Raw genomic sequence first — 27320 nt, 5'->3', positions numbered from 1 at the left:
AACTTGGGCTGGAAGCCTGGCCCAACCATTCACCAGCTGGATGACCTCGTGGCCCAAGTGACCAGTTATTTCCTACGTAGTAAGGAATTCATTGTGTCCACAGAGTGATCTGGTCTATGTCCTTGGCTCCTGGGAGGTGATCTCCGGGCTTCTGGAATATCCTGCAGGGGCTGTGTTTGCCTCAGGGCCCCGGGCACTGGACAATGTGATTTATGGGGAGAGCTTTGGGTCTCCTGGAGGAACTGAGGATGAGAGGTATTAGCTGGACCTCTGGGAGGTGCTGGAGGCTGAAGTTCAGCTGTCAGAGAGTGCAAGATGGAGCTCCAGTACAAGTTCTGGACACCAAAGGCTCGGTGAACTCCCCTAATCGGTAACATTCTATGCACAGTGCACACCTAGTGACCAGGAAGAGGCAGCGCCATCCAGGACTCCTTGCGGAGAAAATGACCGGAGGCTCCGCATCTGGACCCCTTCTGGACTCTGCCCTGTGTGTCTCCTTCCTGGGCCGATTTTCATTTGTGTCCTTCTGCCACCATGAGACTGTAGTCTTAAGTAGCACTTTCTGGAGTCCTGTGAGTCATTCTTGTGCATCATTGAAACTGCACGGTCACAGGGACCCTGACTTTCTAGCCGGCTGGTCTGAAGTGAGAACAGGGCAGTCTTGTGGGGACCATTCTCGCAGACTTTGCAGTTGGCTCGACTCACTGCAATCCCTTTCTCTGAGCTTCAGTTTCCCCAATGAATAATGGCCACCTTATAAGTTTATTGAAAGACCAAATGAGATAATGAACTCACAGGGGTTTCATGATAAATATAATGTCCCCACTGTTCAGTCAAGGCAACTGAGCCTCACCAAGGCAAAGCCACTTGCCCACAGTCATGGTCTGAGGCCGGGGCTGGCTGAATTCAACCACAGCGCGATACTGCCTCCTCGTGACTTGCTAATGCTTTCTGGGAAGGGAAGGACAGTCATGGGCCCCCTGAGCTAGTGGTCCAGCAACCTGGTAAGGAACTCATGGGACGTCTGGGGGGTAAGTCCCCCACTCCCATCCTGATGGTCGCCACCATACTTCTCTCTTTTCCCCTTCTGTTCCTCTTTTCCTCTAATCGTTTTACTCTGCTGATCACAGTACATCATTTCTCTTGATCTGTCTGTAAGTTCACTCTTTCCTCCATCATCTCCATTCTGCCTTTGCGCCCATCCAGTGAATATCTGATTTGTCATTCTACTTTGCCGTGCAAAAATTTCCACTTGGTTCTTTTTTCTGTTTCTCTACTAACCTGCTACATTCTCTACTATACCGTTCTTTCCAAGAGGATTCAGGCTTACTTCTTGGAGCATGGTTGTAAGAACTTCTCTAAAGTCTCTGTGTGATCATTCCAATATCTGGGTCATCTTGCAGTGGGTGCCTGCTGATTATATTTCCTCTGACAATTTGCCAGACTTTGCTGGTTCTTTGTGAACCAGGTCATTCTGGAGTGTATCCTGGACATTTTGAATATTATATCATGAGACTCTAGGTCTTGTTTAAATCCTTCTAAATAGGGGCGCCTGGGTGGCTCAATTGATTAAGCGTCCAACTTCAGCTCAGGTCATGATCTCGTGGTTTGTGAGTTTAAGCCCTGCATCAGGCTCTGCAGCCTGCATCCAATCTTCTGTCTCCCTCTCTCTCTGCCCCTACCCTGCTCCCACTCTCTTTCTCTCTCAAAAATAAAAATATAAAAAATTATTTTAAAATAAATAAATAAATAAATAAATAAATCCTTCTAAATATATTGGTTTTTCAGTTGCATCAGGCAACTGGCTAGGTTAGGTTCAGACCACATGTTCTAACCCGCCTTCTATATGCTGTTCTTCCAATGTCAGTTAGTTTTTCAAGGTCTTTTCAGTGTTATTCCTATCTGTCCCCAAGGAGCCAGCTCCAGACCCGGGTGGTAGTCTACACTTTGTAGTTCGGTTCTCAACGTCTCCCATGTACTGCTTAGGGTCATATTCACTCACGAGCAGCTCGGGGTGAGCCCAGGAATTCATATGTAAGTTCATGGGCTTCCTTCTGGGGCTGCCTTCCTCTCTGCAATCTTCCCCACACTCTGGCCCACAGGGGACCACTTTCATTACCCTCTGTCCAGAAAGCGGAGGCTTTGGTCTCCACGTTCGGCCGCTCGCTTCCTGTGACCGGATCTGGGTCTTGGCTGGAGCCAAGCGCCTACCGCCGGGTCCTCCCACACACTGCCAACCCCAGGGCACTTCAGGGAGCACAAGCCGGTCTGGTTCTATGGCTGAGTTGGCACAGCTTTCGTGTCAATCCCTGGCTCGTGGACACTGTACCAGCTGGCAGCTTTGGGGTGATGATGATTAGGTGAGGGAGCTAGGCTAGGGAGACAGCCACAGGCAGCCGGGCCGAGCCGTTAACCTCAAAAGCGCCAGCATTTCAACTCTTACACACTGGAATTATTCAAATGACAGGCATGATTTTCCAAGGGGCTATTTCTGGGGTGGACAAGGCCACATGCTGATTTGCCTTTACTTCCCATCATAGGAATAATTTGCTACATTTTACACAAGAGAAAGTCCAGACTCAGAGGGGTGGAGTCCTCTGCTTGAAGTCACACAGCTGGCTAACAGTGGGGCCAAGATTCAAGTCCAAGTCTGTATAACTCCAGAGTCCGTCTGCTCCTCTATGGCAACATCCGTCATCATCACCGTCACCATCACATTGGTGTTCACGGAGCACGAACTGTGTACAAGGCACCGTGTAAAGCTTTTTATATGATGTACTGAGGTTGGAAGGGTGTAAGAGGAGGAAACTGAGGTTCGGGAAAGGGACGTCCCTGACCCAAGGTCACATGCACTTGCTACATGGTAAGGGTGTCATGTGAACCAAGCCGTATGTCACCCCGATCCAAATTCTGAATGGCTGTGCACCCGTTTCTCTAGGAGGCAGAGCTACGCCTGGTGCCCAGTCAGTTGGGCAGGGAGAGGAGACAGAGGCTGTGGGGAGGCTGGAGAGGAGGCGTGGCAGAGGTGGGCTGAGGCCAGATGCTGGGGAACATCTGTGGCCCCGAACAAGCCCACAGCATCTCTCCATCTCGAGAGAGTTTCTGGCTCTCGCAGAAAGGCTCTGCCCCTCTCAGACTGGCCTCCTCTCCTCTCCTCGGCTGGAAGTCCTCGGCTTCTCCAATGTCCTGCTTCCCAAACCCCAACACTTTTTCTAGCGGGTCCTCCACTGCCCGATCAGCCCTGAAGTTTTCCCAGGCGCGAAGGTAGCAGCATCACTCCAGACCTTCTATCACCCTCCACCACGCGACCCCGCCCACCTCATCATACCAGCAGATTCAATGAACCAATTTGATGCTAGAGCTGCAGAAAGCCAAGCAATTATGGAAGCAGACCAGGTGCCTTGGAACTCACTCTCAAAGAGAGGCCTGGGAGGCCTCCAAGCAGACAGTGGGGTGAGGAGGGAGGCAGAACAGTGTGGGCGAATGCTGCTAAAACCCAGGCTGTGCAAGAGAATCACCTGGGGAGCCGTGAAACACATACCCCCTTCTCCTTCCCCAAACACAGATGCTCTGGCTCATTCAGTTGCTCTGGCCTGGGGCCTGGGCCTCAGGATTTTTTAAAGTCCCAACATAATATATGTAATTTTTTTTTTTCAAAAAAAATTTTTTACATTTATTTATTTTTGAGAAATAGTGAGACAAAGTGTGACTGGGGGAGGGGCAGAGAGAGAAGGAGACACAGAATCTGAAGCAGGCTCCAGGCTCTGAGCAAGCGGTCAGCACAGAGCCTGATGTGGGACTCAAACCCACGAACCGTGAGGTCAAGACCTGAGCCAAAGTCGGATGCTCAACCGACTGAGCCACCCAGGTGCCCCAATATATGTATTTTTTAAGTGTTTATTTTATTTTTGAGAGAGAGATAGAGCACCAGCAGCGGAGGGGCAGACAGAGGGAGACACACAATCTGAAGCAGGCTCCAGGCTCTGAGCTGTCAGCACAGAGCCAAACGCAGGGCTTGAAACCATGAACGGAAATCATGACTTGAGCCGAAGTTGGACACTTAATCGACTGAGCCACCCAGGCGCCCCTATAAAATAAGTTTTCCTTCCCTTTTTGGGTTTTCCACAGAAACTTTGACTTTAAGTTTAGCAAGTGGGTAGAAAATATTATTTATTTGTGTGTACTGCCCTGCTTTCTTTCAGAAAAGCCTTAAGGTGGACCTAGCTATATAAATATGGCGTCTTCTGAGTAATAATAATAATAGCTATACTGATGGGGCACTTTCTCTGAGCCAAGCACCATTCTATGCCTTTGTGTACATTATTAACCCAGTTTGGACTTGACAACAATCTACTGATGTAGGAACCATTATCCCCATTTTACAGATGAGGAAGGTGAGGCAAAAAAGAGGTCAAGGCAAGCGCCAAGATCATAGAACGAACCCCTGGGCATCTGGCTCCAGGGCGTGGCCCCTAACAATGACATTTAGGTCCTTCAAGTGACAATGAAAGGGCAGGGACTTTTCTCAGGAAAACAGTCGGCAAGGGGCCAGCCTCAGTATCCACGTACTACTCTGAACCGCCTGCGTTCTGTGGAGCTCCAGCTGCATTTCTTGTTTTTGTTTTTTAAATTGTCATAAAATATGCGCAACATAAAATTTACACTTACACACTTTTAGGTATTCAATGCAGTGACATTGAGATGATTCCGATTGTGGCAGAACCACCGCGCTATCCGTCTCCAGAAGCTTTTATCTTCCCAAACTAGAATTCCACACCCGCCAACAAATTAGTCCCCATTCTCCTCCCCCCTCCAGCCCCGGTTAAACCTCTATTCTATTTTCTGTCTCTATCGATTTGTCTACTCTAGGCATCTCACATAAATGGAATTATATAGCATTTGACCTTTCATATCTGCCTTATTTCATGTAGCAGGATGCGTTCAAGGTTCATCCGCTTTGTGGCACGTCACCATTTCCCTCCTTTGAAGGCTGGATAACAGTCCATTGAAGGGACAGGTCACATTTTGTTTATCCATGTAGCCATCTATTGATGGACACCTGGGCTGCTTCCACCTTCTAGCTACTGGGAATCATATCGCTATGAGCATGGATACGCCAATGTCTGTTTTGAGTCCCGTTTTCGATTCTTTTGGGGATATACCCAGAGCGCAATTGCTGGATCACATAGTAATTCTATTTTTAATTTTTTGCAGAGGCACCATCAATCTGCATTTCTATTTTTCCTTCTTTTCTTCCCCCACTTCCAATAATAGCCCACTAACCACAGTGGCCAAATCCACTTTACTTTCCCCGGAAGACTTTTGGGCTGCATGTTTCTCCCTCATGAGTTGAAAAGCCACCCCACACCCCCTTTTTAAACTTCAGCTGCAGAAGTCACCTGATTGAAAACTGCAGAAGAACCCTCATCCTACACAGGAAAGTAACTGCCAAGAAAGCCCCGCCCGCCAGCTAATTACAGGCTTTTACCAGGATTCTCCACAAATGCTCAAAATGCAGATCAACCTTACTTTGGTTGGGAAGTGTTTGAAAACAAGCTAATAGGTAGGTTTCAGATCTTTAGCCTGGAGGTGACAGCTCTTTCCCCTAGCTGATAAATAAAGCAAGTTAGAACATTCTAGATTTGAATTCAGGACAATTCCTCAATTGCCTAGATAGATACTAGTTCAATCTGTATTTCTTTTATTATTGCAGCCAGGGCCCTTCATGAAAAATGCCATCCCAGCTGGGATTTCCACTCACAGCTATGGTTCTCAACCCTGACTGCGTTGCTTTAAACATCTGGGGTGCTTTAGAAATACACATACACATATACAGAGAGAGAGCTGAGACCCCAGACTCAGTCCAGTTGGTCAGAGTCTCTGGGAGTGGGGTCTGGCCATTGGTAGCACTTTAAAGCTCCCAGTCGATTCTGAAGTACATACAGCCAGAGTTAAGAATCCCTTAGTGAAGAAGGCAGGGAGACCTGAGATTCTTCCTTCTCTAGAAAGAATATTTTCAATGGGCTTTAAGCTGGCAAGAGGTGCCCTCGAGCTAGGAGCCTGAAACCCCAACATTTATAAATTTTTGAAAAATGTTTATTTATTTTTGAGAGAGAAAGAGAGAGAAAACGAGCAGGGGATGAGCAGAAAGAGAAGGAGACACAGAATCAGAAGCAAGTTCCAGGCTCTGAGCTGTCAGCACAGAACCTGACGGGGCCTCGAACTCATGAACCGTGAGATCATGACCTGAGCCCAAGTCAGATACTCAACCGACTGAGCCACCCAGGCACCCCTCAAAAACCAACATTTAAACAAGAGAAGCAGGTCTTCCACAAATGGAGAGCACAGGCCTTGTCTGATAACTGTCACCATAAGTGCAGGGGGGTGACTGAGAGATGTATGGGGGTGGGGGCGGGAGAGCTGCCCCAGTTTGAGGCTTCTGCCCTACGGTGTTCACATACGGGACTCAAGGCTTCAAAACACCTCTGAACGGATGTCAAAACTTTCTGTCCTTCTGGGTATTTTTCTGCTGCAAGGTTCTTACCACATTATCTCAAGCTCTGTCACATGCCCCTGACCTCCCCACACCCTCCCTCGCCCCCCACTATGTGTAATCTCTGCTGTTACTGTACTACACAAGAGGACGGCATATAATGCGATTATAAAAAATAAGGAGCTAGGCCCACTAACATTTGCATCGACCTGGAGGGACTGCACACCTTCGTTTGTTAATGAAACAAAAGCAAGTTTCAGAGTAGTGTCCACAGAACAGTCCCAAAAGCTCCATGAGAGCAGGAAGAGCAGGGGCTGTTTTGTTCACTGCTATATTCCCAGCCCTCGGAAACAGTGTCTGGGACAGCGCACGTGCTCAATACATACTTCCTGAATTAATGAATAACTTCTTTTTTTTAAAGAAATGTTTATTTATTGATTTCGGCAGGGGGGAGGAGCAGAGAGAGAGGGAGAGAGAGAACCCCAAGCAGGCTCTACACTGTCAGCACAGAGCTGGACGCCGGGCTCAAACTCACAAACCCTGAGATCATGACCTGAGCCATAATCAAGAATCTGACACTAAACCGACTAGCCACCCAGATATCCCTAACGAATAACTTCTTAAAAGAGCTGAATTTTCTGTATGTGCATGATGCTTGTGTGAAGAAGGAAGAAAGTGTGAAATGATGCATACCAGGACACTCAAGGTGGTGACCGGTAACTTAAGGGAGAAGGGACTAGAAGGGGAATGAAGAAGAGAGTAAAACTGCCTTTTAATAATAATTAACAGGGGCGCCTGGGTGGCTCAGTGGTTTAAGCGTCCGACCTCGGCTCAGGTCATGATCTCACGGTCCATGAGTTTGAGCCCCGCGTCCGGCTCTGTGCTGACAGCTGGGATCCTGGAGCCTGCTTTGGATTCTGTGTCTCCCTCTCTCTCTGCCCCTCCCCCACTCATGCTCTGTCTCTATCAAAAAATAAATAAATGTTAAAAAAAAATTGTTTTTAAATAATAATTAACAGTTACTGGAGCACCTGGGCGGCTCAATCAGTTTAGCATCTGACTCTTGATTTCAGCTCAGGTCATGATTTCGAAATCGTGAGTTCGAGCCCCAAGTTGGGCTCTGTATGGACAAGGTGGCATCTGCTTGGGATTTTCTCTCTCTCTCTCTCTCTCTCTCCCCCTCCCCCATGCACTCTCTCTCAAAATAAATAAATAAACAAAAAATAATAATAGTTAACGGTTACTAAGTGCTTGCTGTGCACTAGACACAGTGCTTAGCAAAGATTATGTCTTGTTCTCATTTAACCCACATAACAATCTTTCAAGATGTCCTTGTGTAGTTACACCCATTTTACACCCTAGTAAGCATATAGCTGTTAGAGCAATAAATGCTCAAATTTTAGAAGAGATGATTAAAGACACAAAAAAAATAAGAACATTCTTTAAAAAAAAAAAAAAAAAAAAAAAAGCTATGGATGACCAAGAACTGAAAATAAATCCAGGTAAAACCTAGAGCTATGTTGTCCAACTGATAGCCATCATATCTTGCTCAAGGCCACAAAGCCAAGGCCCAGGCCCTGGCTCCACAGCCCATGCATTTAAACCCGCCTGCTCTTCTGATTCTCTGTCCATTCACATCTTTTGGTTGTGACGGGCGTGTGCTACTTTTGTCATAAAATCTTAAGTAAAGTAAAATACACAAGTGTCAGAGCTTTCCTTATGGGCACTCAATGCCCCCTGGGCCCCCTCCTGATCTCCATGTGCAACATTAAGTCCTTTATTTTCAGTAGGGCCTTGGGAATCCATATTCCATGCTTGGATCTTATCTTGGTTCAATAAAGCTCCCACTGCCTGCCCTCTACCATTTAAAGGTTCAGGGGAATCACTGTCTTCTGTCTTCACCTGAAACCTTGGGGAAAGTGGGACCCTTGGACAGCAGCCATCGCAGGCTGCAACAGATAGGACTGTCGTGTCTGCTTAGGGCAGGCATCCCCTGAATGGATGCAGACTCTCTGGGTGACAGGTCCTTAGAAAACCCAGAACCAACCTGCCTTGGGGGAGTCCTGGAGCACAGCGCATTTGCAATCTTGGCGATGAGAAGCAATAAGCCCATGCAGAAGAAGCCTCACATGCAACGGCTTTTCAGCCACGGCCTTCTTTCTTGGGAGACCTGCGGCTAAGGGTTTTAGACTAGATCTAAACAGATGAAGCTTCTGACTACTCTGGAGCAGGACTCTTCAGTGTGATGTCAGAACCCCAATGCCAGCACTACCTGCGCATTTGGGAAAGGCAGACCCCTTCATCTTTGGAGCGAGGAAGACTAGAGCCTGAATCTTGATTCTACCAGTCTGATGCTGGGTGGCTCGCTCAGGTTTTAAGCCTTGGTCTCGGTCCCCAGCCCTGTAAGTCTACGGGGATGATATTGACTTGACAGGGGGAATCATGATGAGTATTAGCGATAATATAAGTGAAGCCCCTCCTATGACGAGGACACAGGAGATAAAAACCATTACTTCTATTGGTTCTATGCTGCGGTAGCCAGCTTCCAAAATGGCTCCCAACGATCCCTAACTCCCAGTACACCCTCCTGTAATCCCCTTCCCCTAGAAGGTGAGCTGGACCCACTGGGTCGCTTTTAGTGAACAGAATACGGCAAAAGTGACGAGACATCATTTCTAAGGTTAGGTTAACAGTAAGACTCCGGCTTCCATCTTGCTCCCTCACGTGCCTGCTCTGATGGAAGCCATCTGTCATGCTGTGAGTTACCCCATGGAGAAGCCCATGTGATGAGAAACACAAGAAGGTCACTGGCTGACATCCAAGAAGGAACTGAAGCCTCCAATCCCATGCATCTCCACTGCAAGAAATGGAATCCTGCCAACCGTTGACTATGTGCATAAGCTTAAAAACAGATCCTCCCCCAGATGAGCATTAAGATGAGACTGCGGCCCCAGCCAATACCTTGAGTGCAGCCTTGTCAGATAACCTCAGCCAGGAGCACCGAACGACGCTATGCCTGGGTTCCTGAGCCATAGGAACTATGAGCTTAATAAATGTTCACTATTTTAAGTCACTAAATTCGTTTTGCAGCAATAGATAACTAATACACCCTGAAAACAACCGATTAAATTCAACCAGAGTGGCACATGGAGCCTCTACTTAAACACCATGTCCTCTGGGAAGGCTTTCAAAATCCTCCTGAGTTAGGTGACCCTATTTCCTCATGTTTCCCTATTAGACTATAAGCTACTGGAATGATCATGCCACCAAAACTAACATAGTGAGCACTCATTACTATTTCCAGGTTGTAAGTCCCTTAGTCTTCACGACAAACCTATGAAGCAAGTACTATTATTGCCCATTTCATAGGTGAAGAAACTGAGGCTCAGAGGGGCCAACCTACTTGCCCAAGTCTTCAGTAATTATGTGGAAGCGCCAGGAAACCTGGCTCCAAAGTTTACATTTGTAATAATCATGCTGTACAGTTTTATGGATCTTGCCCAAGTTCACAAGTGGTAAATGAATTCAAACCCAGGTAGCTGAATACCAGACATGAAGTTCTTAAAGACTGTCCTCTCTAGATACCTTCTGTTTTTAGGACAATAAGTGGAATAGCCTCACCTGGAGATCATCAGGATCTGGAACACAACGTACCTGTAAACACTAAGCTGGCATTTTCCAGTTCTTCTTGGGGAACTTTGAAACTGAAGGATTCATTGTAGAAAGGATCAATTGTTCCTCTTAAGAAGGATGTCTTCTTTGTTTTCACAAGCTTGAGTCCATGTACCAGCTGGATTTTCACAAACGGGTCTGGGAATCGGACACAGCATTATAGAATGTTGGAGCTCATGAAACCCAATCCATCCATCCAACTTGCCATCTTTCTGATAACCCAACCACCTACCCATCCTTTCGTCACTCTTTTTCCCCATCAATCCATTTATCTTTCCATCCATCAGTCCAGGTATCCACCCCTCCTTTTGTTCATCCATCTTCCCATCCATCCGTCCATTATCCATTCCTCTCTCTTCCCCATCCAGCTGTTTATCTGCTCATCCCCTTCTCTCTTCCTCCAGCCATCCAAGATTTATTGAGCTCCTCCCATGTGTCAAGCACTGTATGCATTTAACAGATGAAGAAACTGAAGACTCAAGATAGGAAATGATCTACTTAAGATCAGACTAGTGGGAGAAGAGTCAGACCCAGAGCCTGCCCTCATTTTTCTGCCCCTAGAAACCCATTACCTTGTCAGTGAGCCCATAGCTCATACGTAGGAGTATCAGAATAGTAACTATCATTCTTAGATCACTTTCTAATTTACAAAGAGATTCGTGTACCTTATCTAATATTTGTTGAAACAATCCAGTGAGATGGATACTGTTATTATCTCAATTTTTCGGATGGAGAAATTGAGGCTTATGGAGGTTAAATAACCTCTTCAAGGTCACATCATTTGTAAGCAGTAGAATTAGGACTTGGTTCAGGAAGTTTGACTTTGGAACACTTAATCATTTTATCATACTGACTTTCCCATGCTGATGAGTCTGAAACTCTCCAGCCTTAATACCATCCCCTCCAATGGCCCCTTCAAAGCCTCTATTTTTATAATGTGGTTTTTGAGAATGCAAGTTGTCTTCTAAATGCAGCTGTCACCTTATAGCAAAAGTGATTTATTTTAGCTACTGTACTTAGAGGAGACAGTAGTTCCTCCACTGAGCTGAAGAGGTCCCAGAGACCCTGGCTACTTTCATGATAATATCCTTTGCTGTCAAGGGAGAAGCTACATACAGATGGAATGGAATCTGTTCCATTTCATTAAAAGTCATGCTTGAATTGGTTTGCTATACAGTCAGACACTTTAAATACAACAGTCTTTTCAGAGCTCGGATTTAAAAAGATTCACGGTCCACTTGAAATGAGCTAGGGAAAAAAACCTCAGGGTGTACCCCACACGCCCAGAGACCAGAAGGTGTGGTCAGTGCACACTACCGCCACCTGGAGCATAGCATCTGCATTGCAGGCATAGCATCTGGAAAGGCAAGTAACTTCCTTGGGGCTGTGTGTATACAAAGAGCATGCAGAGGTCAGTAGCTATCACACGTGGTCTCAGTCAAATCCCCAGTCCAGATGGGTTACTGAGATGGCATCATTTACCTGCCTCATCCTAAGAGACATCTGATTCTTTATTTTTCCTCTTGGTCTAACATCCTAGTTCTAAAAGCTATTTGTTTACCCTCACAGGGTCTTCTTAATAGTCTCAGGAATGCAGGAAAAAATAAAAATCAAGTCCCCATGTCAAACAAACAAAGATGCTACGTTAAGGAAAGGGGGGAAGGAAGGGTCGCACTGTACCTGAACCTTGGCTCACATCTGTCTGAAGAAGTTGCTTGGCTCGAATGACGTCAACATTCAGTCTCCCAGCACTTGGGAGATAATTCAGCGAGAGAAGCAGCTCCCCCAGCTCTACCTCATTCTGCAGAGAAAAGAAATGGTTGGGAAGTTGCTTTTTTCTTGTATTCCTTTTTGTACCTAGCTTGTAGGAAAGTGATTCCAGCAGCTTATGAATGGGCTTCTGTGGGTGGATCGTTTGACAGTGGGTGCCTCTTTCTTGGGCTTCTCTTAGCCTCTGCCCTCAATCATCCCACCTATCTCAGAAAGTTCTTTCTGTTCTTAAAATACTTAGCAGTAGTAACAACAAAGCACTGATAATGATAATAAATACATGCTACATATCAAGTACCGTGCTAAGCATTTTCTGTGGAATAAATAGTTCAATCTGCATAGTGAGTCTGTAACATGTTACTATTAACTCTCATTTAATAGATGAGGAAACTGAGGAACAGGATAGTGAAATCCCATGTTCAAGGCCACACAGCTAGAAAATGGCAGCACTGGTGTTTGGACCCAGGGAGGCTGATTCCAGACACTCTGACCACTGTGCTTTTCTGCCTCCCAACAGAAGTGGGAGCACCTATGTGGGCAAGAAATCTGTTCTCAACCTGTGGTCCACAACAGAGCCCTGGCTTCTAGCCTCACTATGGCAACACTCAGCCAGTGACATCCCTTGTTAAAAAATACCCATTCCGGGGCGCCTGGGTGGCTCAGTTGGTTGGGCGACTGACTTCGGCTCAGGTCATGATCTCGTGGTCCGTGAGTTCGAGCCCCGCGTCGGGCTCTGTGCTGACAGCTCAGAGCCTGGAGCCTGTTTCAGATTCTGTGTCTCCCTCTCTCTCTGCCCCTCCCCCGTTCATGCTCTGTCTCTGTCTCAAAAATAAATAAATGTTAAAAAAAACATTTTTTTTTAAATACCCATTCCTTTGATGTCAACACTACCATGCTTGTGAGAAATTCACCCAGAGCATGATTCCACACTTCCAAAAGTACCTGGAAAACAGGAGGCCCCACTTCTCTGTCCCATTAAAAAAAAAAAAAAAAAAAAAAAATATATATATATATATGTGTGTGTGTGTGTGTGTGTGTGTGTGTGTGTGTGTTATTGTAAAAACTTGCAACCATATACAGATTTACACAGGCCCGTGTAATGAATCTCTATATACCCACTACCCAGTGGTAACAACGATCAACATTTTGCTAAAGGATGTTTCATCGTGTCTTAGTCTGTACTTGTCTTTGTTCATACAACAAAATACCATAGATTGGGTGGCTTATAAACCACAAAAATTTCTCACAGTCCTGAAAGCTGGGAGTTCAAGATCAGGGTGCCGGCATGGTTGGGTGAGGGCCATCTTCTGGGTCACAGGTTTCTTGTTGTGTCGTCACATGGTAGAAGGGACTGGGGAGCAATGTGGGCCCCTAATCCCATTCAAGGGGGCTCCACCTTCATAACCTAATTACCTCCCAAGGGCCCTATCTTGCAACAGCATCACACTGGACGTTAGGATTCCAGCATATAAATTTTGGGAGGACACAAGCATTCAGAGCATAGCACATCTATACACCGACTTGCAAAAAATTTTAGCTGAAAATTTTAAACCATGTCCCAGACATGATGTCATTTTACCTGTATATCCTTCAGAGTGTATCTCTAAATGACAAGAATATTAAAACAAATATTTTTAGTATGGGAAATTTCCAATCATATTCAAAAGAAAGCAAAAAAGTATAAGAAAACTCCTCATGCCCACCATCACTCAGATTCAATAATTATCTTGATTTACTTATACTCTCATTCAACTCCCCATATCATTCTGAAGTAATTCCCAAACATCATATTATTTTATCTATAATATTTTACTATATATCTCTAAAAGATCAGATTGATCTATTTATCCATCCATGTAACCACCCATGAGCTAGCCATCTTCCATCTATTTATTCATTCATCCATCCTTCCTCTACACATCATCCATCCATCTTTCATCCATCCATCAGCCATCCATCTTTCATCCATCCATCATCCATCTATCCTTCTTTATCACTCTGTCCATCCATCTGCCCACCCATAATCTCTATCCCTTTCGGTTATCAGTCATTCCAGCAAATTTACGTCAAGCGGCAGCTCTGGAACATAGTTTGGCACATGGTAGATACTCAATAAACATTCACTGACTGGATCCACAGTCAAGCCAAAAGATTTCCGGGCTGAGTGAGTTAGTCCCCAAACAAGAAGTAACCTCACACATTACCTCAGAGGTTACAAACTGTCAGCCTATAAATAGATGCATTTCATTTGGCCCACATCAAGTTGAAACATAATAAGTTGCTAATTATTATAAAAATCAAGAATCAAGACATCACACTTTCAAAAAAAGTTCTGGATTTCTTGCCTTTCTTGAACAATGAAGGTCTGGCAAGGCTGGGCTCCACATCCCCACCTCGTAACATCTGGCCACAGTGCAGCCCACCCTCCCCACCCCCGGATGGGACCTGCCCGCTTCATTTCACTATGTCCCCATCTATCCTTCACTGCTTTACAGGCAAGCTTGCAGGTTTTTAAAGACAAGAATGGCCAACTCAGTGTGCTGATTCATCAGGGAAGTTCAGACAGCCCCTATACACAGCTGTAAGGGGTTTCCTCCTTGTTCTTTAAGGCCTGGAAGACGTAGTATCCTCAGGGCCTGACCCTGCAGACATATTTATCCTGAGTCGAGAAATGAAGAGAATTCTCCAGGGAGAAGCATTCATATCCTTGTAGACTTAGAGCAAAGACTTCCCTGGTTCTACAACTAACCAGCTGCTCAACTCATGATACAGCTCTCCAGGTAGGGATCATAAGGTGTACTTCAGTCCACTGAGCTGAGAAAAATAAATTCAACACATCTAATGTCATCGAGGGTAATTCACTTAGAGATAGGCCCAACCGAGGGACAAAACTGTATGGCAGGAAATCAGCCTACAGAGATAGACCAGTGGTTCTCATATGGGGACACTGTTGCTGCCCCTAACTCCCCCGGGGACATTTTGCACTGTCTAAAGACATTTTGGGTTGTCACAACTGAGGTGGGGGATGCTGCTGGCAGCTAGTGGGTAGAGGTCAGGGATGCTGCTCAACATCCTGCAGTGTACAAGACCGCCCCCTCCGCCCCCAAAACAAAGAATGGTCCAGCCCGAAATGGCCACAGTGCTCAGACTGAGACATGGGTTAGAAGAGAGAAAGGGGGACAGATGTCTCTTTTAGGATAGCAAAAGAAGGAAATATCTGTCGACTCCATAGTTCCATTTCCAGGAATTACCCCATCAATGTACCTCACTGTGTGTCAAGATGTGCACACAAGGTCTCTGACCCTCCCCATTCATGCTCTGTCTCTGTCTCAAAAATAAATAAAAGTTAAAAAAAAATTTAAAAATAAAATTAAAAAAAAAAATGGGGTGCCTGGGTGGCTCAGTCGGTTAAGCGGCCGACTTCGGCTCAGGTCATGATCTCACGCTCCGTGAGTTCGAGCCCCACGTCGGGCTCTATGCTGACAGCTCGGAGCCTGGAGCCTGTTTCAGATTCTGTGTCTCCCTCTCTCTGACCCTCCCCCATTCATGCTCTGTCTCTCTCTGTCTCAAAAATAAATAAACGTTAAAAAAAAAAATTTAAAAAAAAGATGTGCACACAAGGATAATAAATACAGTATCATGACCTTGATAGATTGATTGTGGGCCATGCCATGCAAGGAGTGGGAAACAACATAGTCCCTGCCTCCATGAACATACACTGTGGTTGGACAGAGAGAGACTAAAAAAGACAGACTAAAAAAGACACAAATGGGGGCACCTCGGTTGGTTAAACATTTGACTCTTGGTTTTGGCTCAGGTCATGATCATGAGTTTGAGCCCCATGCTGTCATTGCAGAGCCTGTTTGGGATTCTCTCCCCCTCTCTGCCCCTCCCCCACTCACACACTCTCTCAAAATAAATAAATAAACTTAAAAGAAAAAAAAGTCACAAATGAGGTGATTTCAGATAGTGCTGAATATGAGGGGTGCCTGCGTGGCTCAGTCAGTTAAGCATCCGACTTCGGCTCAAGTCATGATCTCATGATTCGTGGGTTCAAGCCCCGCATTGGGCTCTGTGTTGACAACTCAGAACCTGGAGACTGCTTTGGATTCTGTGTCTCCCTCTCTCTGTGCTCCTCCCCACTCACTCTCTCTGTCTCTCTCTCTCAAAAATAAACATTAAAAAATTAAAGAAAAAAAATTTTAACTAAAAAAAAAAAAGAAAAATCCAGCAGGGTAGGGAGATGAGAGACCTTTCTGGGGTGCGGGAAATACTCTGTATCTTGATTATAGTGGCAGTTACATGCATGCATCTGCCAAAAATCAACAAGCTACATATTTAAACTGTATGTATTTATCGTATGTAAATTATACCTTAATAAAGTTGATTAAAAGGGGAGATATGAAATAACCAAACAGGGAAGAATATTATTAGCATTTGTCAGATCTCGGACATGGTTACCTGGGTATTTGTTTTATTCTTTTAAGTTAGAAATATTTCATTTAAAAACATAACACAAACATTTAAAAAGCAAGCACGAAATCCTAGGCAGGGTAAGAGAATGGTGACTGGTGGGGCACATGTGGGGGCCGTCACGTCAGCCAGGGCGCTCAGGCAAGGCCTCTGCGAGGTGAGGTTTGAGGAAGGCCTAATGCAAGTGAGGTGGAGAGGGGGACACACCAGGCAGAGGGGTGGGAAGAGGGAGAGACGCAGGAAGAGAATGAAGGCCAGAGTGGCTAGAGTGAGCTAAGAGGTGGATTCTAGAAAGATCCATGGCAGCTAAAGAAAGCTGCCCAGCGGCTGACCTGTGGGAGTATGTCCACCCCAGAGGTCCTTACAGGAAATGGAAAAAGGAGCAAGGACAGCTACAGGGCTCTCAGCACCTAAGGGGCCCTCAAGCCCTTTCCAGAGTGAAGAGAGTTGCTCTTTTCCTCTCCGGGGGCCACTGACCAACCTTCAACAAGGCAGCTAGTAGTGCCATCCTCTATCTTCCGCTTTCTAAGAAAATTGTTTTTCATGTCAAAATAAAAAAAAAGTTCTTTTATTCCTCTTTCTCCTTGAAGGTTATGAGGAGCTAGCTGCTCTCTCCAGCTCCCCCCCCACCCTCCCCTCCAACACACACCTATCAAGGTTTTCACGCTGTATTTTTCCAAGGGAAGTGGTCCCATTGATCCACTACTCCTCTCTGCCTCACCTTGGGAGTGATCAATTTGCAAGACAGTTGTCTCAAATTCAGGGAACACTTGGCAGAAATAAAAAAGAGGGCTAGTTGAGCAATATCCAAGGGTTCACTGATTTATTTAATTAACACTTATTCTACAGTTACTCAGTCCTAGGCACCGGAACATCATGATCGTGATAATTACGGCAAACCTGTATTGCGAAATCACCCTGGGGCAGGCACTGACTCTGGCTCATTTCTGCCCCTCAACAGCTCTGGAGGTTCCCATGTTACAGAGAAAAGAATCTGGGCTCAGAGAAGCCGAGTGACGTGCTCAAGATCACATTATAAATAAGGACAGGAGGCAAGCTCAGCCCGCTCATTAACTCTTATAAAATGTGGCTGGTGGGGTGCCTGGGTGGCTCAGTCGGTTAAGCGTCCGACTTCAGCTCAGGTCACGATCTCGCGGTCCGTGAGTTCGAGCCCCGCGTCGGGCTCTGGGCTGATGGCTCAGAGCCTGGAGCCTGCTTCGGATTCTGTGTCTCCCTCTCTCTCTGCCCCTCCCCCGTTCATGCTGTGTCTCTCTCTGTCTCAAAAATAAATAAATGTTAAAAAAAAAAAAAATTTAAATGTGGCTGGTAACGAAAGTACAACTCCACCAACAATTCGGCTTATGGGTGGGGAGCAGGAAAGATACAAAAACAAATCAAAATTCCAGTGGCCTCACACTCACTGGGTTGGCTAGAAAAACAACAACAACAACCAGAAAATAACAAGTGTTGATGCAGATGTAGAGAAATTGGAAGCCTGGGTGCTGCTGGTGGGAATATAAAATGGTGTCGCCACTGTGCTACTTGCCTGGCTCTTCCTCAAAAGGATAAACCTAGAGTTACCACATGACCCAGCAATTCTTCTTGGTATTTCCATTCTCCCAAGAGAACAGAAAAACTTGTACGTGAATGTTCATGGTTGTGCACTATTCACAATAGCCAAAAGGTGGAAGTGGGCCAAATGTCCACCAATGGATGAATGGATGAACAAAATGTAGCATAACCATCGGACAGAAAGTTATAAAAGGGAATGAAGTAGAGATACATGCTACAATATTTTGTAGCTGAACCCTGGAAACATTATGGTAGCTGAAAGAAGCCAGATACAAAATCATTTATGGTATGATTCTATTTCTGAGACATCCAGAACAGGTAAATCTAGACTGACAGAGAGCAAATTGGTGGTTGCTAGGATCTGTAGGAGACAGGCTGGGGGCTAGCGGGACAGATATGGGGAGTGACTCCTCAGTGGGCACGGGTCTCCTTTGGAATGATGAAAATATTCTGGAACTAGAGAGAGGTGATGGTTACACAACACTGAGAACGTACTAAATGCCACTGAGCTGTATACGCTTTAAAATGGTTAGATTGAGCGGCACCTGGGTGGCTTAGTTCGTTAAGCGACCATCTCTTGATTTCCGTTCAGGTTGTGATCTCGTGGTCACGGGATCAAGCCCTGCATCGGGCTCTGTGCTGAGTGAAGCCTGCTTGGGATTCCCCCTCTCCCTCTGCTGTCTCTAAATAAATAAATAATCTTGAAAACAAAAAGTTTAGATTGACATTATATAAATTTTACCTCAATGAAAACAAATTATGGGTCCTAAGTGTTAATGAGCCACATAAACCTGACCTAGTGCAAGACATAGTAAAGTACAACCCATTCTTGGGAGGGGCATGGTCAGGGAAGGCTTCCCAGAGGAGGCATTCAAGTTAAGTATTTTTTTAATGTTTTATTATTTATTTTTGAGAGAGAGAGAGACAGAACATGAGTGGGGGAGCGGCAGAGAGAGAGGGAGACACAGAATCTGAAGCAGGCTCTAGGCTCTGGGCTGTCAGCACAGGCACAGAGCCTGACATGGGGCTCGAACCCACGAACCGTGAGATCATGACCTGAGCCAGACGGAATCCAAAGCAGGCTCCAGGCTCTGGGCTGTCAGCACAGGCACAGAGCCTGACATGGGGCTCGAACCCATGAACCGTGTGATCATGACCTGAGCCAGAGTCAGATGCTTGACCGACTAAGCCACCCAGGTGTGCCCCTCGAGTTAAGTCTTTCTTTAAAAAAAAAATTTTTTTTTTAACATTTATTTATTTTTGAGACAGAGAGAGACAGAGCATGAACAGGGGAGGGAGACACAGAATCCGAAGCAGGCTCCAGGCTCTGAGCTGTCAGCACAGAGCCCGACACGGGGCTCGAACTCACGGACCGTGAGATCATGACCTGAGCCGAAGTCGGACGCTTAACCGACCAAGCCGCCCAGGCACGCCACGAGTTAAGTCTTTCAAGATAAGTAGGATGGGGGCGCCTGGCTGGCCCAGTCGGTGGAGCACGCAACTCTTGATCTTGGGATTGTGAGTTTCAACCCTGCCATTGGGTGTGGAGATTACTTAAAAAAAAAAGAGGGGCGCCCGGGTGGCTCAGTAGGTTAAGTGTTGGACTCCTGATTTTGGCTGAGGTCATGTTCTCACAGTTTACGAGATCAAGCCCCGAGCTGGGCTCTGCACTGAGCAGGGAACCTGCCTGGGATTCTCTCTCTCTGCCCTCCCCTGCTCATGCTCTCTCTGTCTCTCTCTGTCTCAAAATAAACTTAAAAAGGTAAGTAGGATGTATTAACTAACTGTATCATGGTAATCACTTCAAAATATATGTGTATCAAATCATGACACTGTACACCTTCAACTTACATATTGTTGTATGTCACCTATATCTCAATAAAACTAGGACAAAAAAGATAGGTAGGATTTTGCCCAGGAAATATTTCAGGGAAGGACACTCCATGCAGATGGACCCGAGTAACAGAACCATGCACTGCAGTCCCACTACCCTTTGCTGTTCTGGTCCTGAAGTTCTTGATTTCAAAAGATAAAGTCCCAAGTAACTTGCTAACTTAACAGTAAAGCAGGCAAAGACGGTTACTAATTTGGATTTCTAAAATAAATTAATGAGGATTCTCTTCACAAATAACATCACCCCCACTTATTTGTACTCTGGGTTTTTATGTTTTCCTTTGCTTTTTAAATGGGGAAGATGATGCTGGCTTCACCCTCAGGCAGAACAGGTGTGTGCTGTGGATATCCCCAACCTCCATTTCAAGTAAAAAAAAGAGAGGGGCGCCTGGGTGGCTCAGTCGGGTAAGCGTCTGATGTCGGCTGAGGTCATGATCTCACAGTCTGTGGGTTCGAGTCCCGCGTCGGGCTCTGTGCTGACAGCTCGGAGCCTGGAGCCTGCTTCGGATTCTGTGTCTCCCTCTCTCTCTGATCTCCCCTGCTCACACTCTTTCTCTCAAAAATAAATTTAAAAACATATAAAAATTTAAAAGAGAGAGAGAAATACATTTTGGGGCAAGAATTTAATATTTGATATTCAGAAATAATTCTGAAGTAATCACTGTGGAGAAAGTCAACCATTGCTGTTCTCTTGAGTGACTTATGATGACAGGTCCCATAATTTTCAGGGCTTGGGATCTCAAGGTTGTATCTCAGCCCAGCCCCCCAAGAAAGTGGAGGGTTCTCACTAAACTCAGGGCCTTTGTTCCAGAATGTGTGACACATCTGAACAATAACATCCACTCAGACATCCAAAACTACGGCTCTAAACAATCTGAAGGCAAAAACGTCCCTGGAGGATTCCTGAAGACAGCATCTTCCTTGTCCCTCCTCCCTAGAAATATCCGATGCTAAATTTGAAAGCTGACCGGCGGCCAGATGGTAAGGAACTTAGATTACAGAACAGAAAAAGCAGGACCATCTAGCTCAATAACTCCCCAACCTGCCCCACCCTCCCCGGAAGAATCATGGAATTTATGGTGATCTTTATGGACACCTATGAAGTACTGGCCCCTGAAACTTACATCAACCTGGGGCAATTTTTCCCTCTCTCACACCTCTAGGGACATTTGGCAATGTCTGGAGAGATTTTTTGTTGTCACAAGTTGGGAGGGGGTTGCTACTGACATGTGGGGGGCTGAGGCCAGGGATGCTGTTAAAAATCCTAAAAAGTGCAGGATACCTCCACCCCAACCCCCCAACAAAGAATAATCTGGCCCAAAATATCAACAGTACTGAAATATTAACTAATATTCTCTTCATATCCATGATTCTAGCCTGGACAAATGTTAATACCAACCAAAGACTGAATTTTTCTCCAACAGATACGAGAGTCTATTCACTACCTCAGCTAAGCTTGTCTTGGGTCTTCTTCTCCAGATTGAAGGAGGCCAAAGTACCAGCTGGAAACCACACATCAAGTACAATTTCTATCCTTCTGCTTCCTCTTTGAGCCTTTCTTCTTTGCTGTAAGCAGAAACCCAAGCACCCGACACAAAACCCAGGAAGTGGGCTCAGCCTCCCCAGGAAGAATGGACTGCTTATTCTGGGAGATTGCTTATTCTCCAACGCTATGAAGTCTCCCTTCTCCCACCCAAATTTAGTCAGATAAGGTTGGCATGTCAGAGCTGGATAACTTGGTCCAACACTCTGGTTTAGAAAAGAAAACAGAACGGGGCCATTCTCTTGCTTCCCTAATTAACACCCTCCATCCACCGCTTAGAATGAAATTCAAAGTCCTTAGCCTAATCTAGGGGTGCCTGGCTGGCTCAGTCAGAAGAGCATGTGACTCTTGATCACATGGGTCATGGGTTTGAACCCCACCTTGGGTAGAGAGATTACTTAAATAAATAAACTTTAAAACAACAACAATAACAAGTCCTTCGCCTCATCTACAACAAGATTTGTCAACCTCGGTACTATCTGGGGCTAGATCATTCTGTCTTGTGGGGGCAGTCCTGTGCACTGTAGGATGTTTAACAGCATCCTGGTCTCCATCTACTCGATGCCAGTAGCATACCACCCCCAAGTGTGACAACCCCAAATGTCTCTCTACATCACCAAACATCCTCTGAGGGCAAAACCCCCCAACTGGGAACCACTGCTCTGCCAGGATCTAAATAATTTGACCCCAGCCTACACCTCAGACCTCACCCGCCAGCCCCATCTGCCTTCTTTCTATTCCTTGAAAACAAGACCATTCCTGCCGCAGGGTCTTTGCACCTGCTATTGCCTCAGCTTGGGAACATCAACTCAAATATCACTGCCTCAACCATGCTTTCCAAGACCACCCAGCTGAAAATAGTCCCCCAGCCTCCCTCCCTCTCAATTGCTTGTTTTCAGCACCTACTTTATTTCTGATAAAGGCACTTTGTCCTTATCTGATATTTTCTGGTTCTCCATGGAGGCAAGGACATTATCCATCCATTATCCACAACTACATTCACAACACACGGTGGAACTTCAATCCAGATGACCATGAGAACGAGCTATGCAGCCCTGACGTGGAGGCCTGCTACCACCACATCACGGTCCAGAGAGGGGGACCCGTGTCTGTTGCCTGCCCCCCGACCTCAAGAGAAGTGAAGCGGAGTTGGCAGACAAAAGCCAGGGGACAGGTGCCATTTCTACCTTTTCTCATTTTAACGCAAGGTCACAAATAAACAGGCCTGGTTTCCTTTTTTAAGAGTCCGATGAGCTGAATTTGGTTGAGCCACGTGGGGTGGGCTTGGGAGGATGGAAATAGACCATCTGTAAATTACTCAAAAGAATCCAGAAGCCATCCTCTCCGCACCCCCCCAGCAGCCGGCTTGTACAAATGCTGCTCCGTTCTCTACCCAGACAAAAATTCGCTCTCCCTGCAGCCTTTGAAAACAGCTAAATTCTAATCAATAAAAAGGAAATCAAAGAAAACCATTTGGGACAAAAGACACTTTCTGGGGAAAACAACAGCCTGGCTCTCCTCCTGAGACTCGTCCTTTTAAGTGCTTCTAAATGGCGCTCTGGCTCTGGCCCTTGCTCACCGAGCAGAGGGTTTCAGAGGTATGCACACAACTTTTAACAAGGCCCGAAGAAGGCTGCTCTGTGTTTCCCTGACTTTGTTCTCATGTGTTGGGAGAAACCCTTTGTCTCTTAATTTACTGTGTAAACAATTAAAATAGGAACGGATTTTTTTAAAAGCGAAATCCAACGATAATCCCAGCACTTTACACGTTTCATCAAATGCTTCCTTTTCTCCACTGCTGCCCCCCCCATCCCAAGTGTGTGGCTTGAACTCATGACCCCAAGATCAAGAGTCACATGTTCTACTCACCAAGCCGGCCAGGCGCCCACAAAGCTTCATTTTTAATTAGTTATTTATTATTATTTATTTACTTACTTATTTTTCATTTATTTTTGAGAGAGAGGGGGAGAGAGAGAATTCTGAAGCAGGGCTCGAGCTCACCCGATGTGGGGCTCGAACTCATGAACCGTGAGACCATGAGCTGAGCTGAAGGCAGATGCTAACCTGACCTGAGACCCTTAAGTTTCATTTTTAATGTCTATGCAGAATATTCCATTAGGCTGAAATACTGTAACTTATTTTAACCATTTTCCTATCGCTAGGTACTTAGGTTATTTTTTTTTTAATTTTTTTTAACATTTATTCATTTTTGAGAGTGAGAGAGACAGAGGATGAGTGGAGGAGGGGCAGAGAGAGAGGGAGACATAGAATCCGAAGCAGGCTCCAGGCTCCGAGCTGTCAGCACAGGGCCCAACATGGCACCCAAACTCACAGACTGCGAGATCATGACCTGAGCTAAAGTTGGATGCTTAACGGACTGAGCCACCCAGGCGCCCCAATTTTTTTTTTTTTAATTTGAGAGAGCACAAGCAGAGGAGAGGGGCAGAGGGGGAGGAGAGAGAGAGAATCTCAAGCAGACTCTACACTCAGCATGGAGCCCATTGTGGGGTTCCATCCCACGACCCTGGGATCATGAGCAGAGCCAAAATCAAGAGTCAGACACTCAACTCACTGAGCCACACAGGCACCCTGCTACGTACTTAGGTTATTTTTAATGACCTAAAATTGAGCACTTTGGTATTTTTCTTCTTTCAGATTACATCCTTCCAATAAAACCCATCAGTGGTATTACTGGATCAAAGAATATATCAAGATATATAAAAAACATCCAAATATTTTTATGCTGCTCAATATCAACTGCCAGACCAGCCCAAAGGGCTAAAATAACTTCATGGCAACCAGCAGGATAGAAATCTCCCCACAAAGTCACCAGCACTGAACATTAACATTTTAACACATGGGTATGGGATCTGTGGGGGTGCTGAAATATTTTTTTGTTTGTATTTCTTTGATTGAATATCTAATCATATATTGATTTAACTGCATTTCCTCTTTTGCATGAAAATGTTGACAGTCTTTCTGGGTGAGTTCAATGCCCTGCTATATGCCCACGGCTGCCTGACAACATACATTTCCCACCGGAATGTGTCTACCTGTTCCTGTCAGCCATTCTTAGTATTCCTGTCCACTGGGTATCTTATTTTGGATTTACTTTGTATTTCCCTGGCTGCTTTCACGTTCATTGGCTATTTATACCTTTAAAAGACTCTGCTCATTTCTTTGTGCCTATTTTCTATTGGGTATTTGTCTTTCTCTTATTAATTTACAAAAGGCCTTTAAATATTATGGATACTAAACTACCCACCTGTTATGTGTTGTTATGGATTGAATTGTGTCTCTCCCCCACCCTCAAATTCATGTTTAAGTCCCAACCCCTAGCATCTCAGAATGTGACCTTATTTAGGAATAGGGTCCTTACAGATGTAATTAGTTAAGATGAAGTCATATGGGAGTAGGGTGGACCTCTAATCCAATATGACCATTGTTTTTATAAAAAGGACAAATCTGGACACAGATATGCATATTAGAGACAGTACCATGTGGAACTAAGTTATAATGCTTAGAAAAGATCCTTCCTAAAACCTTCAGAGGGAGCATGACCCTGCAGACACCTGGATCTTATGCTACTGGCCTCCAAAACAGTAAATTTCTGTTGTTTAACCACTCAGTTTTTAGTACTTTGTTACAACAGCCCCAGTAAACGAATATACGTGTATAACAAACGTATCTTCCCAGGTTGTGGCTTTAGTTAAAAAAAAATTTTTTTACTGTATTTTGACGAGCAGAGTGCATAATTTTAACATGGTAGAATATGCCCATCTTTTTCTTCTATGGTTTGCACTTTATGACTTTTTTAGAAATGCTTTGTTATGCTAAGGTTGTAAAGATATTCTCTTTTTCTTTTTTCTTTCGTTTGTTTGCTTGTTTTGCCTTCTAAAAGTTTGGCCTTTCAAACATAAATCCTTGGATTATCTGGACTTGACTTTGGTATATGGTGTGAGGTAAGGCTCTGTTTCCATTTTTGAGGTAGCGACCATCTTTTTTTCTCCTGTCTTTCTGCCCCATCAGACAATGACTTTGTAATTTTATATTACTCTGTCCATCCCTCCAGGTACAGAACAGACTCTTGATAAATGCTGATGGACAGAAACGTTTGTTTATATCCTGCAAATGAAGCTAAACTTTCCAGGGAAGATAGGAGAGAAGCTCAATCTTTGGATATGGAGAGTTTCTGTACAGCACTCAATGGCCATCTAAATTCAGTCCACATACTTCAGACCTACTCAAGCATCTCAAAAAGAGTGAGATCTTGACTCTATCATAAATTGAACTCCCAGAGAACATCTTATAGCAAAGATGGCTGGTCTAACAGAGATCACTCCACAACGTGCGGCACTATCAACCCAAACCTAAAGTGACAGCACGAAGCCTTGTCTCCAGCTACCCAGTATCCATAACAAAGGACTAACAGTGGACACAATTATGTTAAGGGAGAGTCTCCCTCAAGTAGAAGGAGCAGCACCCAGGAAAGGCCAGGGCACTTAGGGGCAAGTGGCCAGGAGAAGTTCTACCAGCTAAGGGAGAGCTTTTGAGCCAAGAGGGCCCAGCCCCAGACCCTTCTTCCATCTGCTCATTCCATTTTTGGGTAGGAAGTCCCCCTCTGCTTCTCTGTGTCTCCCCAACACCTACCCAACTTCAGATCCAGCCCGAGCATCCTGTCAATAGTTACTTATAGACTACCACATGTAGGGCACAGGGCTAGCATACAGGAGGCACTCAATGATTATCCTGACTGTCCTGACACCAAGGACCCAGAAGTGAGTAAGACAGTCAAGGTCCCTGTAATGCAGTTCCTGAAAGTAGGGTGGGTCCTAAATCCAACAAAATTGGTGTCCTTATAAGACAGACGTGGTCAGAGAAGAACACCACGTGATGACAGACAAGAGATCCAGGTGCTACATCTGTAAGCCAAGGAACGCCAAGGACTGCCTGCCACCAGAAGCTAGGACAAAGGCATGGGACAGAATCTCCCTCAGCCCCTCCAGAAAGGAACCCCTGCCAACACCTTAATTTTGGACTCCCAGACTCCAGGACTGAGAGAGAATAAATTCCTGAATAAAGCCACCGAATCTGTGGAACTTTTGACGGCGGCTCCAGGAAACTAACACGGTGATAGATTAAGCAAAGGAATCAGGTCACAGAGCTACCTTCCAATGCCAGCTCTAGCAGGTCCTGACTGTGTGGCCTTGGACATGCTGCTGAACCTCTCTGGGCCCCATTTCCTATCCTCCTGGGAAAACGGGGGACAAAATATATACCCCATGACATTCTAGTAGAGAATAGCTCTTTTTTAAATTCCTCTGTTGCTGGCATCACCGGGGTCCCTCCTGGTTTTCCTCTTACTCCTAGCTTCCATTTTTTGGTCTTCACTGTTTCATTCCTTTTCCTTGGCCCTTAAGTACAGTCTTCCCCAGAATTCAACTCCTGGTCACCTTTTCTTCTTACATTATACAGTGTTTCTTGGCAACTTTGTGCCAGGCACAGAATTCTGAATGCTTTCCTTTAGTCTCCCATTTGATCATCACTACAGCCCTCTGGGAGAGGGACTACTAATATCCCCACTGTACATATGAGTAAAGGGAGACAATGGATTGTCAAGGCATGCGCCTGACATCACACAGTGAGCAGGGGGCAGAGCCAGTGTGTGATCTAATAAGAGATACATATTTGGATTTTTGTCCCCTGTTTCTGGCATACAGCTTCTAATACCCTTGGAATCTCTGGGGAGATAAGAAGGGCTTGTGTATGCTAATGAGATGACTAAGGGCCGGGGTTCCCTACATAGTTTCAGGAAGAAGGCTGGTTGCTAGAGAGACCAAAGCATAATGAGAGGGTTGGAACTCTGGGGAGGGGCGGGGGTGGAGGCTGAGTTCAATCGCCAAT

At 45.5% G+C, this 27320-nt stretch overlaps 1 protein-coding gene across 3 annotated transcripts in view; it reads right to left on the bottom strand.

Annotated features, from left to right (window-relative positions):
- Positions 1-27320, bottom strand: part of SYT17 (synaptotagmin 17) — an 82883-nt gene that overhangs the window by 22174 nt on the left and 33389 nt on the right. For all 3 annotated transcript variants that reach the window (XM_042971999.1, XM_042971998.1, XM_042971997.1), the window contains 2 exons: positions 11846-11966; positions 10148-10303 (listed from right to left, as the gene is read on the bottom strand). In XM_042971999.1, coding sequence (XP_042827933.1) covers positions 10148-10303; positions 11846-11966 — 277 coding nt within the window. The remainder of the gene's footprint in view (positions 1-10147; positions 10304-11845; positions 11967-27320) is intronic.

This window comes from Panthera tigris, chromosome E3 (genome assembly GCF_018350195.1).
Source record: "Panthera tigris isolate Pti1 chromosome E3, P.tigris_Pti1_mat1.1, whole genome shotgun sequence".
Classification (NCBI taxonomy): Eukaryota; Metazoa; Chordata; class Mammalia; order Carnivora; family Felidae; genus Panthera; species Panthera tigris.
The sequence above is the reverse complement of the archived record's forward strand: the minus strand, read 5'-3'. Positions and strand labels throughout refer to the sequence as shown.